Source organism: Macaca mulatta, chromosome X (assembly GCF_049350105.2).
Source record: "Macaca mulatta isolate MMU2019108-1 chromosome X, T2T-MMU8v2.0, whole genome shotgun sequence".
NCBI lineage: Eukaryota > Metazoa > Chordata > Mammalia > Primates > Cercopithecidae > Macaca > Macaca mulatta.
In genome coordinates, this window is record NC_133426.1 from 94,031,092 (window position 1) to 94,045,677 (window position 14,586).

Consider the following 14,586-nt stretch of genomic DNA (forward strand, 5'->3'; position numbering starts at 1 on the left):
TATATCTGAATTGGAGAATAGTTCATACTTCTCTAGGTCTCATGAGATATGGGCAGGGCGCTCTCTTCAAAATCAGAACAAGAACAACACGAGAAAGTCTGCTGATGGGCTGGACCCCTTTAAAATATATTTTACAGGTTGAACTATGTATAGAGGACCTCGCAATATGTATTACTCTTTTCTTCATGGTTATGCAACGATATGGGCCCCATATTAAGGTATTTTGGAAGGAAAAACTTTAGAGGAATAGTTTGTAATTGATATCAGCCATTTGAAACATTATAACATGGCTAAAACAATAAAAAGCAGGAATGACTCATAAAAATAACGTAATTTTTGCAATAACTAATCAACAACACTTATTCCAAAAATAATACAGACATATAAATATGAAAGGACTAACTTAAATTGCTTCTGATTCTGTTTTTAAAAATTCATTACAGATATTTTCAAAAAGAGTCAGATTTTTTTCATAACAAAGCAAATAAGTAATTCTTAATTTGTAGACTCTTGGCAACATATGCTTCCTCTTGAGACAGTGCCAGGGGTCAATTCCAGAGATAATATTTTGGGCAAATACATCTTTACCAGCTAATGTAGATACAAAAAAATAGACATAAAAGCTCAGTGTTCTTCTTACAAAATAAATGAACAATTAAGCTTAATGCGTTTCTTACAAAATAAATGAACAATTAAGCTTAATGTGTTTCTTATTTACCAAGATGTTTACCTCCTCACAAATGACAGTTACTTGCATGGCCAGTTGTATGATTCTTATACAATATGACATAATGTTCTTTGAATGGCAATGAAACAGTTTTTTCAACTTTATGCAGGAATGATTTAAAAATTAAAATTGCATGTGTTTAAGGTACAACCTAATAGTCTCATGTACATATATGCAATGTGCAATGATCGATATAAGATTTAAATGCAGGCTTAAGATGATAAAGAAATAACAAGTTGCTCTTCTTTACAATAATGTTATTCACTGTTTTTTTGCTATAGTCATTTTTGATAACCTAATCTGGTTCATTTCAGCCATCTTACTAGTGCTTACGGACAGACTGTCTTGTGTATATTAGCCTCAAAATGTGCTCCAGATCTGTTGAAAAGCACAGCTCTACTAGAGAGGAAAATAAAAAGAAATTTAACTAGCTGACATATCTTTTACTTTACGGAACTTATAATCATTCTTTGCTTTTTCAAACCATCTAGGAATCCTGCAACTGAAAGAAGATACCATTGAAAGTTTGTTGGCTGCAGCTTGTCTTCTGCAGCTGACTCAGGTCATTGATGTTTGCTCCAATTTTCTCATAAAGCAGCTCCATCCTTCAAACTGCTTAGGGATTCGATCATTTGGAGACGCGCAAGGCTGTACAGAACTTCTGAATGTGGCACACAAATACACTATGGTAAAATCAATTGCTTCAACTTAACTTGTAATAAAAATATGTTAATATTGTAATAAAATTAATAAGCAATATAAACTTATATAACTTGTAGATGACTTTCACATAGTATATATTCAACAAAAACATTTATCTGGTTGACCTGCACTCAAGCAAGCTTTTCCTTTTTTGAATTACAGATGTTTCATTAAATCCCCAAACTTGAGAAAATAAAAATACTGCCACAAAATAAATTGTACAACTGTATATTTCAAGTAGAATCTATAGAATTAAGATAATGTTAATTCCCTGATGTTTTTGCACAATTAGAGCTTTAGTTTGTAAAATTGCACAAATTATGATTTATAAAGAAAGTGAAGTGTCTTTCAATAAGGAAAAATGCTAATATTAATGGGTCAATAATTGTCAGAGCTTAAAAACTACCAAAATTAGTGGCACAATCTCAGCTCTCTGCAACCTCCGCCTCCTGGGTTTAAGTGAGTCTCCTGCCTCAGCCTCCCGAGTAGCTGGGACTACAGGTGCCCGCCACCATGCCCGGCTTATTTTTGTATTTTGAGTAGAGATGAAGCTTCACATATTGGCCAGGCTGGTCTTGAACTCCTGACCTTGTGATCTGCCCGCCTCAGCCTCTCAACGTGCTGGGATTACAGGCTTGAGCCACCGCGCCCAGCCCGGATAATTTTATTGAATGAACTTCTTTATGTCTTAGTAACAAATTTTACTTTGGTTAAAAATAACTTACAGTTCAATTCATTAATGCAACTAACTTAAAATCCCTTTCAATTCTATTAACATTTAAATCAAAGGCAAATGTTCATAGGTGGTAATTATTTAAATGTTGCATGTGATAAGATAGAGCATATTAAATGGACAGAGGATATTCAATAAAGCCTTACAATAGATGCTAATACTTCCCTGATGCAGAGTAAAAATAAACTTTTTTAACCTCTGAAGAAGGGAAGGACACGAGATGGATCATTTTGTGAAACCCAATCAAAATATTTCAAACAAATGAAATTGCTTCAGTTATTTAATATTAAAAAACAAAAGGCAATTGTATACAAGTGAACAATAGAAAGTCACACGTTGAAATCATAAATGTAGCATTTTTTAGAATAGAGATGTATATAAAGAGTATTTTTCTGGAGTTTTATACAGAAGGTAATTTTTTAACTTCTAAAATTTCAATTGTTTAAAAACTTCTTATCAAATCTTTCTTCCTCCTACTTCCCACCCTAGGTCCATTGCTCAAAATTTGAAGTTTGAAACATAATCCTCAAGCAATACCATTATATGGAGAATCATATTATAATGGATTGACATTTTAAAATATATCATTTAATTACACCTTTTATGTTCCTGTGTCCTAAATACAGATGCCATATAATCTAAAGGAACAGGAATTAGGAAGGTCAAAGTTTTATTCTACCACAAAAAATAAACATGAAAACTTCCTATTAAATTATTTAAATTCTTGAACTAAGTATTAGCAGTTTCCTGTTTCGTATTACACACTTGCAAGCAAAATACATTCTGGGAAAAAACGCTTGAATTATTTTTGCTGGTCAAAATGAACTTGTCTTCCTTTTCCTATTATGTGACCAAAACGGAGTGTTGAAGCAGGGTGTGCATACAAATGTAATATTGTTGTCTCTCTTAATCTCTCTTCTTTAGTTATGTTAGTATCTATTGTAAATACAGTAAAATATATAAAGATCTGGCTATAATAATGTTTTTGCAGTACTGTATTGATAGTTTAATAATGCAAATAATTTTAATGTCTAAGAATAATATTACACAATTTAGGGATTCAATTGTAATCATGTGCATTGGTAGACTGAACAAGGTAGATTGCCTTCCCTGATGTGAATGGTCCTCATCCAGAAGTACCCTCACAGACACATTCAGAATGCTATTTGGCCAAATGTCTGGGTACCCCGTTACCCGGTCAAGTTCACACATAAAATTAGCCATTTAAATCATATAGATTGTTGCCTGCACCAATGAAGCATTTAGCAAATATGTGATAGTCATTTGGTAAATTTTGCAACAATATAAGTGTAGATTTTTATAAAATGAATAGTTAATCCAGGGCACAAAAGAAGTCTCCCTTGGAAGGTGCATAGAGTAAGTGTTTACCTTGAAATTAGGAGCAAAATAATTCCCAAATAAAACCATTTAAAATTCATCTTTAAGTGAAACTAATTATTTCTATATAGTAGTGGACACTGCCATGTAATATAGGAATACTTTAAAATTACACTTACTTTTTTTTTTTTTTTTTTTTTTTGAGACGGAGTCTTGCTCTGTGCCCCAGGCTGGAGTGCAGTGGCGCGATCTCGGCTCACTGCAAGCTCCACCCCCCCTTCACGCCATTCTCCTGCCTCAACCTCCCAAGTAGCTGGGACTACAGGCGCCCGCCACCTCGCCCGGCTAATTTTCTTGTATTTTTAGTAGAGACGGGGTTTCACCGTGTTAGCCAGGATGGTCTCGATCTCCTGACCTCGTGATCCGCCCGTCTCGGCCTCCCAAAGTGCTGGGATTACAGGCTTGAGCCACCGCGCCCGGCCACACTTACTTTTTATTTAGACTAATCTACTATATTGCTTAGCAATTTTCAATAGTCCTATTAGGAAGCAATTCTGGAGTCATAACAAATTCTATCAGAAAATCTAGGTTTTTCCTCTTTGTTTTTAATTGGAGAGTGGGCAGAAAGGAGGAGATATTGAGTTGTCCACAGTATTAATGGAGTTTCAGAGTTTATATAAAATATCGGTACTGTATAACCTTAACTTTTATAGTTTTATATTTGTCTCAACTCTTTCACAAAAATCGTATCACTTATGAAAAGCAGATGCAATATCAAACAAAATGCAGTAAGCATGATTTCAGAGACTTATTTTTGAATCCAGACTTTGCCACTTACTCCACAGGGAATCAGACAACTCATATGACCTGCTTTCTTATGAGATTAATTCCACTTTCTCACAAGATCACACTGGTGATGACTTAATGCTTGTGAAAGAAATCAGTAGAGTGTGAAGTGCTGTACAAGTGTAATGTATTAATAGTTGTGCTACTATCACCATTATTTGTATAAGTGGGGGGGTCTTCACCCAGAGACATCTGCTACAGTAAGAACAGCAGTTCTCTTTCAATTGTTTGTCTTAATCACAAAGGGTTATTTGTCTAAATAGGTCAGTTTGAAACTTACAGCAATCAGAGCTTTCTGATGGGTATGTCAATGTTGATGATTGCTGTATGGATAACTTCCTTATTTGATTGATTCACTTCCACAATGACTAAACTAAAAGTAAAGCCGAGGTGGTGATTCGATTTATTTAGAGACCCCAATTATTCAGAGACTAGCTTACACTGTTCCTGGAATATCTGTTTATTGTACAACATAAATTGCAAGTTAGGTATGTTTATCTTCATTTTAGAAATATATTTCATTTCATTTAAAACTTGAGATCTTCACTATGAGAAATATTAAAAATGATCATTCTGTTGTCAAACAAAGAACATGTAATATTTATAAACTAGAAAAAATATGATGGTGTTTTGATTTAAAAAAAATGAAACACAGATGTTTGAAACTGTATATTTGACAAAATACAACACAATGAAAGAAGAAAGAATTGAGATATAATATATAAATTTATTTTTTTTTTTTGAGACAGAGTCTCACTCTACTAAAAAAAAAAAACAAAAAAATTACCCGGGCATAATATATAAATTTAAAAGACATCTTCCCTCTTTCTTAAAGAAAAAATTTCATAGGAATCCTTTATAGATTTTCCTGAACCTATAGATTGTTACCAATTGTAAAAGAGTACTTTTCTCTTGGTCAATAGAAGATCATACTTTTCCATAAAAGGAAAGTTTTTCATCATTTTTTTTTTCTTATCTCTAAGGAATTCAGTTTCTTTCTGCCTCACATACATAGCCAGAGTTAACTCTCCTACGTTTTCAAGATAGCCACCACCTTAAAAAGTTCCAGCCTTTTTCTTATGACTTTTGGCTGAAGACCAACTAGACAGTCAGCTGTGAAATCATGAGCTGCTGTTGTCACATACAGCAGCTGGGAGCAAAAAGTGCCGCTTTTGACTCCAACACTCTGCCTGTGTGGGCTGTGAAGCAGTTAAAGCTAACCTTGTGTGTTCTATAAATAATTCCCACCGGAAGCATTTGGCCTCTCAGCTTCAGAAGGTTCCCTGTTATCCACGTCATGGGTAGCAGGAGCACCTATTTTTTATAAGTGGATACATCTGTGTCTCTTGCATTTTCTGAAGTTTAAGAACATGAAATGCTTTGATATGCTTATTCCATTAAGAAATTTCTAAAGTGCAGAGTTTTAGTAGATGACCTTTCTTTTCTAGGAACACTTCATTGAGGTAATAAAAAACCAAGAATTCCTCCTGCTTCCAGCTAATGAAATTTCAAAACTTCTGTGCAGTGATGACATTAATGTGCCTGATGAAGAGACCATTTTTCATGCTCTAATGCAGTGGGTGGGGCATGATGTGCAGAATAGGCAAGGAGAACTGGGGATGCTGCTTTCTTACATCAGACTGCCATTACTCCCACCACAGGTATGGAAAATCACCTAGGTAATTTAAAATATAGTTCTGAACTACCAGTAGGCACTAATCCGTTTCTTATTTGCCTAATTTTATTTTCTCAGAAGATTCCTGGTAATTTGAGGGTACAAGATTGGTTTCACAGAAGGACATATTCAGCCATCAATTAGAGGCATTAATAAAAGACAGAAAAAAACATGGCTAAAAAAAGCTACGGTTAAACCATAAACATCAGAATACTCATTAGTTTCATTTTCACCACATAATATTTGTAAAAAGCTGGGAAAATGGCTAGGCTAACTCTTTTTTTTTTTTTTTTTTTCTGCACACCTTCTAGGCAAAATGTTAATAATTAGTACAATAGCCTTCCAGAGGAGAGTCTAGGAAGGAGTCAGATCCTGAATAATATCTATTAATATCATCTGCTACCATCAAAAAATGCTATCATACTTTGGATGCACTATAACGAAATCATAAAGGCATCCTCACCATATATGTTGAATTGAAGGATTATAGCAAAGATGATTCTAAGAACAAACACCTTTGAGTAAGACCCAGGGTTAACTCACCTCATACTGAATTTTGGAATGCAGTCTCACCACATAATTTCACCATTGGTGATAACCACAATTTTTTCTCTGTAGCAAATTGATCAATACAATGTCTAATACGTGTGGATATATTGCACATATGCATGTAATGTATACTGATTTTGTGGCTATAGGCCTCAAATATCATCCAAATTAAAAACAGAGACCTTGTATAGATGCAGTGGATCAATAATGTTATAAATATTAACATGAATCCACTTTTGTAACAAAGTTACTAATTAAATGTTAATATTGAAAAATAGATTGTTAATCTGCTGATGATTTTTCCACTTTTTTTTTTTTTGAGAAGGAGTCTCGCTTTGTTGCCAGGCTGGAGTGCAGTGGTGCTATCTCGGCTCACTGCAACCTCCGACTCCCTAGTTCAAGCGATTCTCCTGCCTCAGCCTCCCAAGTAGCTGGGATTACAGGCACGTGCCACCACACCCAGCTAATTTTTGTATTTTTAGTAAAGATGGGGTTTCACCATGTTGGCCAGGATGGTCTCGATCTCCTGACTTTGTGATCCGCCTGCCTCAGTCTCCAAAGTGCTGGGATTACAGGCGTGAGCCACTGTGCCCAGTGGATTTTTCCACATTTTTTAAAACTTCCAGCTGTTAATTAAATTCCATAGAACTATATGCATGCTCTTAAGAATCTATTCATATGCAATGAAAGAACATTGATTACCTTTCTGGTTATAGCAAATTTATCCAAAGAATAAGGCAATAGTAAAGCCAAAAACAGAAATAACAAATATATATATAATTTTAGATCCAAGGTTCTAAATCTTTGGATTCATAGATGATCTTTAGAATCTATGGAAATTTTATGTTTGGGTGAACGTTTACACTTATGTGTATTATTCTCAAGAAAGTTTCTATGATATATAAGATTCTCAAAGACTGCCTTTCAAAATGTTCCTGGGTCTGTGAACTTATTAAAAATACAGTTTCTCATGTTCCACTGCAGACCCAGTTAATCAATTTCAGGGAAACGGGCTGAAGAATCTGTGTATTAACAATTTCTTCTTGTGACTTTAGGCATAAAAAACTTAAGATGCACTGGTGTAAGATCAGAGGATTATATCTTTACAGAGCCTTAAGTCTATAAGACATTTTCAGCAAAGTGAACTTCTTAGTTTGAACTTCTGTTATTTTATTGGAATGGAGGGACATTTCTAGCCCAAATACACAACCAACAGTACTGTGGTAGCCCACCTCTGAGTATGCCTTAGACCTAGAATATGGACTGTGTGAACTTTCCCTGTTGATGGTAGTGATAGGCAATGTCATGCAAATATAGGCTTTCCAAAAGAATGTAAAAGGTGACCTTACAAATATTTTAGAAATGAAACATATAAAAAGGATGGTGATGAATCTCTGAAGAGTATTTTTAGGGAAAAATACATAGCCTAGTTTTTAGACCTATTTCTAAAGCATATGCATTAAGCAAATGCCTGGACTCTCATGAGGCAGGTCAAAATAAAGATCCATCAGATATCACAGGCGGAGTGAGAACAGAACTGAAATTAACGCACAGAGAGCAGGAAAATTCAGAGAAGTTTAATGTAATAAGATTACCTCTTCTATTCCAGCAACCTGCTCACTATTCCTCTCAATGTCCCATGATACTGTGGACCCAAAACTCCAAGGGAACCAATCTAAGATGACTCTTGACAACATTCTGAAATATACTCTTGACTTCTCTCCAACTCATCTCATGAAAAATACTTTACCTCACTTTTATCAGTGTTAAATAAGGTCACTGTCTGCCAGGTAATGATAGATAAAAAGAATTGATCATCTCTTTTTGTTAATATGCTGGCTAGTTACTAAGGCATGTTATCTCAACTCAGTTAAAAAGCACCTGCTTTCAGAATATTCTGCAGAAGTGATCAGATGATAAAGATACCATCCACCATGTCTGTTATTATTTTAACTGAGCATGTTTGCATGACCGCCACTACCAACACAACTACCCCAAATCCACCAAAAAGATTGCTACTTGTATTAGCCGCATGCAGTAGACTAGGAGATTCTTGCTTGTGCAGACACAGCCATTCTCTTTGACTGCTTTCCACAATACTTTCTATGAGTGCTTTTTGATGTTTGCTCCTTTAAATTATATGTGTACATATTCAAAAGATGAGTAATGTGTCAAATAAATCTGCAGAGATCATTAGCTACTACCAGCAGAATTTTAGTTATTTTCCTTGATAAGTGAAAATAAAAATCTTGCTAAATAACAAAAAACATTAAATAATCAAACTTCTACCTTTAGGTTAGCTCAAGTTTTCTCTACCTCTACCTCCCAGGCTCAAACGATCAACCCGCCTCAGCCTACAAGTAGCTGGGATTACAGGTACATGCAACCACACCTGGCTAATTTTTGTATTTTTTTGTAGAGACCAGGTATCGCCATGTTTTCCAGGCTGGTCTCAAACTCCTGAGCTCCAGCGTTCTACACACCTTGGCCTCCCAAAGTGCTGGAATTACAGGTGTACGCCACTGCGCCCAGCCTGCAAAGTTACATAAATACAAATACGTTCTTTCTAAGGTGAACGCTCCGTTCATATGCCATGCATCACTATTTTGCAGTTACTGGCAGATCTTGAAACCAGTTCCATGTTTACTGGTGATCTTGAGTGTCAGAAGCTCCTGATGGAAGCTATGAAGTATCATCTTTTACCTGAGAGAAGATCCATGATGCAAAGCCCTCGGACAAAACCTAGAAAATCAACTGTGGGGGCACTTTATGCTGTAGGAGGCATGGATGCTATGAAAGGTAAAAATAACTTAAGAGTGTCTTCATTCAAAAAAGATACATTCTTAACAGCCTCCAAATTATAAGGGTGATATTAAAGCCATGTTAAATGAGTGCACCTAAAGCGAATTTTCATAAACAGGGTGCTTTGTATGATGTTGTGACCTCATTTTTCTACTTACCTTATGAGACATAACCTTTCGATTAGTGTTGAACTCTTAATAGGCACTTTTACTTTATAGAAGCTGTTTTAAAATTTGAATATTTACTTTGCCATATTATATCTTTTCAAGGAAAACTTACTTAGTGTTTGTGAACCCAAAAGTATGTGAGACAGGTCTCAATGAATTTACAAAGTTTATTTTGCCCAGGTTAAGGATGTGCCCATTCTGAACCCCAGGGGGCCAGGGTACAGCTTGATTTTATACATTTTAGGGAGATATCAGACATCAATCAATATGCGTAAGGTGTACATTGGTTCTGTCCGGACGCGAGACAACTCAAAGTGGGGACTTCTAGCGCATAAGTAGATAAGAGACAAATGGTTGCATTCTTTTGAGTAGCTGATTAGCTTTTCACTGAATACACAATTTACATGTGAGGGAAGTACAAGAATACTCACTTATGCCTTAGTCTGGCTTAGAGAATCTGCATTTTTTTTCATAAACAATAAAGCAGAGGAAGCAATCAGATATGCATTTGTCTCAGGTGAACAGAGGGATGACATTGAGTTCTGTCATTCCTTTATCCTGCACCTATGAAAATAAGCTGTCAAAATAAGAAATTCAATGTTAACTGCTTAAGGATAAGCATCTGGAGGCCCACAAGGAATTTCCCTGTGGGGAAATTGTGAGGGAGGTATGTAGCTTTAAAAAAAAAAAAAAAAGAAAAACCTCAGTATTTATCTTATTTAGGAATAAAAAGGTGGGGAAGGTTTGCCTGATGCAGTTCCCAGCTTGACTTTTCCTTTTGACTTCGTGGCTTGGGGGGGGTCCCAAGATTTATTTTCCTTTCACATGTTAATCACAAAGGAAAGAGACTGCACCTGGCAAAAGGTCTGGCTGCTGGCCACTTGTAGAAAGAAGCCATAATAACAAGAATGAGGTGCAATATAAAGAGAGGAAGATTTTCTTTCCCATGCTAGTAACGGGAGGAGTGGGTGGAATTCTTTCCAAAAATTCCTACTCTTCCATTTGTAGAGGGAATGTGGGGGTTTTAAAGAGAGGGTTTGGAATGCAGAATAGACAGGGTGGCTAGGAAGTGGCAGGTGTTGTGACCCACTTCAGTGGCTTGTCTTGAATTATTTATTCTTCCATCTGGTTAAGGGGCTGGTGCCATCGTGGCTAGAGGTGTCTGGTCTGTATCAGCATATGGCCCCTGAAGCTTCTAAGGAAATATTTGACGAGATAAGTGAGTATGGTGTGTGTTTATCAAGCATCTAGGTAAACAAATGTGCGTAAGGCGTGGGAGCATAGAATGGGATAAGAAAGGGAGTGGAGGAAAGAAAACATTCCAAGGATGTAAAGTTTATCTCAGAGCGACATCTTCAAACTGGGGGATGGTGGGAAATGAGGAAAGGATATGGGATAGAAAAAAAAAAAGTTTAAAAACTTGGTTTGAAGTCCTTCTGGAATCACATTATTTTCTTTGATATATGTAATTGAAAATTGGAAGACTATATAGTAACTATGCTTATTAATCATGAGCCCATAAAACAAGAGATTGCAAATGCAATTATCTGCAGATTTGTAGGGTTACTTGAAGAACTGATGTTCTTCAGAAAATAACAAATAACAATATTTTTGTATTTTGTAACAATAATGTTACAAGATAGGTTTTATAGGACAATGAGATCCTATAATTAATTTCCAGTCTGGCAACTTGAGGTTTTATTGCATTTTGTTGACTAAATTGAATATTAATAGCATATTAAAAGATTTCTTGTTTGGTATTTAAATTACAAGAGTACTAAATAAAAAATGCAAGTGCACTTGTCCTTCATTTCTGACTTTGCAAAAAGCCTAATTTGCATTGTGAGAAATGGAAAATTTTTTGTTTGTTTGGTTTTTGTGTTTGTTTTTTATTTTTGGCATTTTATTCGGGCTAATCTTGCTTAACTTCTTGTTACCATAAAGAAATATATTACAACAAATGTTTATAAGTATCTATAACTCCTTATCAGTCTCTAAAAATGAGTGAAATATGAACCTATAATCTCTGGACTCTATTATCAAAGTTTGTTATGGAAATAAATGAGGGTATGAGACACTTTTGAGTTCCTGGTATTTGGAGACACTATAAAAGGCTCATGGGACGTTGCAGACCATTAAAAGAATAGTAAAACCTTACCTTTTTGATTACTTAATCTTTGATTGGCATTTTGCAAACATCGTTTCTAATCCTCACAATAATGTTACAGTAATGTCACCGCTACTTTGCCCCTCTTAAGGTTAGAGAGCCAACCCAAGGACAAACATCAAGAAAGGCTGGAGATGAAATTCTTATTCAAATACGATGTTCCTTTTTCTACACTGCCACTGTTACAGACAAAAGAACAACAACAAAACTCTTGAGGGATTTTAGAATCTATTAGAAAACCAGGGTAAACACGTAGTAACGAAAAACAGGAAAAAGAGAAAAAGAAAGAAAGAAAACCTAAGAAGTATAACAAAAACATTACATGGGCAGCATTTATCTGTATAAAGCAGTATGACATTGAAAAATGTACTACTTGGCCGGGCGCGGTGGCTCAAGCCTCTAATCCCAGCACTTTGGGAGGCCGAGACGGGCGGATCACGAGGTCAGGAGATCGAGACCATCCTGGCTAACACGGTGAAACCCCGCCTCTACTAAAAAAAAAATACAAAAAACTAGCCGGGCGAGGTGGCGGGCGCCTGTAGTCCCAGCTACTCGGGAGGCTGAGGCAGGAGAATGGCGTAAACCCGGGAGGCGGAGCTTGCAGTGAGCTGAGATCCGGCCACTGCACTCCAGCCTGGGCGACAGAGAGAGACTCCGTCTCAAAAAACAAAAAAAAAAAGAAAAAAAAAAAAAGAAAAATGTACTACTTTACATATTTTCACAAAAGTATAAACATTAATTTCTATACATACGCCTTTTCTTATAGTGTGTTGTTTCAGTTATTTTTAAAAGATGTTTTTGACTACATATTGAGTACAGTGTACACTGCTTGGGTGAGGGATGCACTAAATTCTCAGAAATCACCACTAAAGAACTTACCCATGTAACCTAAAACCACCTGTACCCCCAACACTATTGAAATTTTAAAAATTAAAAAAAAATAACTTTTATATTTTGATGTTTAAGAAATACAGTGCTTCCTCAGTCTCTAATTTCCTCTCTGACTCATATAACAAGCTCAGAATTCCTGTTAAATATAGGTATCACACTAATGGCTGGGGCTAACTCTAACTCCTACCATGTATTTGAAAGAATCATTAGAAAGTGCTAAGTATGATCACAGAGTCAAAATTGTTAAATTGTCAATTAGTAAACTTTGGATGTCTGTCTTGTACATACAGAGTATTTTGCAAATTTTTATTTATTTACAAAATAAATTCTGAATAAAGAGTATGGCAGGAGACAAAGTAAAGGCTAATCTTGTCACTTTGGGAACATTTGTAAAGTAAATGGAGGAAATCATTACATCAGATATATTTACTACTGCAGGAACTACAGTGTTCTCAACAACACTGATAAGTTTGATGGGTTTTGTTCACTTTTGAATAGATGATGAACGAAGATTGAGTAAGAGCATAGAAATGAATTGAGAAACAATATATCAAACATTCTGAGGCAGAAAGTTATTTATACAGAAAAATTTTAAAGGAAAAGATAGTAAAAAAATAGAATTTGTATTTTTCCATCTAATATAGAGCTGCCCTAGTAAAGCAGCTAGAGAATATACATTTTGATTAGCTGAAGGATTGCTGGGGGTGGACAAAGGGGCTGGAGAAGTCTTCAAACTTCAATATGTAGAACTACCAGTCATAAATGCTCATGTTGCAGTCAAAAGTTATGGGATCATTTTATCTTCTATATTGAATCTAATGCCTTGAAAAATTTAACCTGGCATGATTCACACATCTACATCTCTCAGTGTAAATCTTCTACATACAGCTGATTAATGTAGATTTGTACAATTTTCTAATCACCCCACCATTCATATCTTCATAATCATAACAATGAGTGCAGACTAGCTTTTATTTCCTAATCTAAATTAGGTCATCGGTAAAGTCTACTGACAAAAAGAGAACTAAAAGTTAAAATTATAGCAAGCAGATAAGAATACAGACATAGGAAGACTGGGATGAGGAAATGGAAAGAAGTAGAAAACATTCAGAGAAAACTGACTGATTAAACATAGAATAAAAGTAGATGTCAGTTTGTAGTTATTTCAGTTTTAACATTACCATTCAAAGATATTTAATGTAGAAAAGATATTTTGATAGGTGTTATAATTTGACCTCTTAGCAGTAAATATAGTCAGTAGAGCAATTGCTAACCTATAAATCAGTATTCAGTCAAATCCATGTTATCAGTGAAAGAGGCAGTAATGATAGAGAAAGAGTAAATGAGTCCTTATGTATTTACAAGTTTGTATTAGAAAACCCCAAATTTGGAACACAAATACTTACAGTGCACTATTCATCAGAATATATTTAAAGTTAGAGGAAGGAAACACGGTTTCCGCTAATTCAATCTAATCAAGGAGCAGCTATATATTTAATATACACGCTGCTTAAATTTTGACTGGATATGACCCCATACTATTGCCCTGTAACTGTCAATGGGTTTGCTTCAAATGTTAACTGCATCTTCATTATAACTAATGGACTGCATTTTCTTCACAAATCTCCCAGTAAAGGAACAACTGGAAAGTGTTTTTGCTTATTACTGTGGTTGACTTTGTGTAATTGGGATGAAATTTTTTAAACCTGCCACAAACTCTATTAGGTACACTATAGATGTAAAAAATAATTCTATTATTTTCCACCCTGGTTATTATTCAGAGTTTCCCTGTTGTGCAGAAGCAGCTTTTACTAAAAAATAGCAGCAGCTATTACAAATGAATGGTAAGAAGCATTGCCTACTGAAGTGGCAATTCATTATGACAGTAGTGATAGTTCACTTTGTCAATAGTGACAGTATACTACGGCAGTAAACTTTGTACATTAGTGATTGAACAGAAAATAAAATTATATTAACACTTAAAGTAAT

At 35.2% G+C, this 14,586-nt stretch overlaps 1 protein-coding gene across 1 annotated transcript in view; it reads left to right on the forward strand.

Annotated features, from left to right (window-relative positions):
• The window catches only part of KLHL4 (kelch like family member 4), a 166,521-nt gene that overhangs the window by 115,422 nt on the left and 36,513 nt on the right, over positions 1 to 14,586 (forward strand). Inside the window, exons 4-6 of the mRNA XM_015127764.3 lie at positions 1,219 to 1,415; positions 5,795 to 6,007; positions 9,183 to 9,369. Of these exons, the coding sequence (XP_014983250.1) occupies positions 1,219 to 1,415; positions 5,795 to 6,007; positions 9,183 to 9,369 (597 nt within the window). The remainder of the gene's footprint in view (positions 1 to 1,218; positions 1,416 to 5,794; positions 6,008 to 9,182; positions 9,370 to 14,586) is intronic.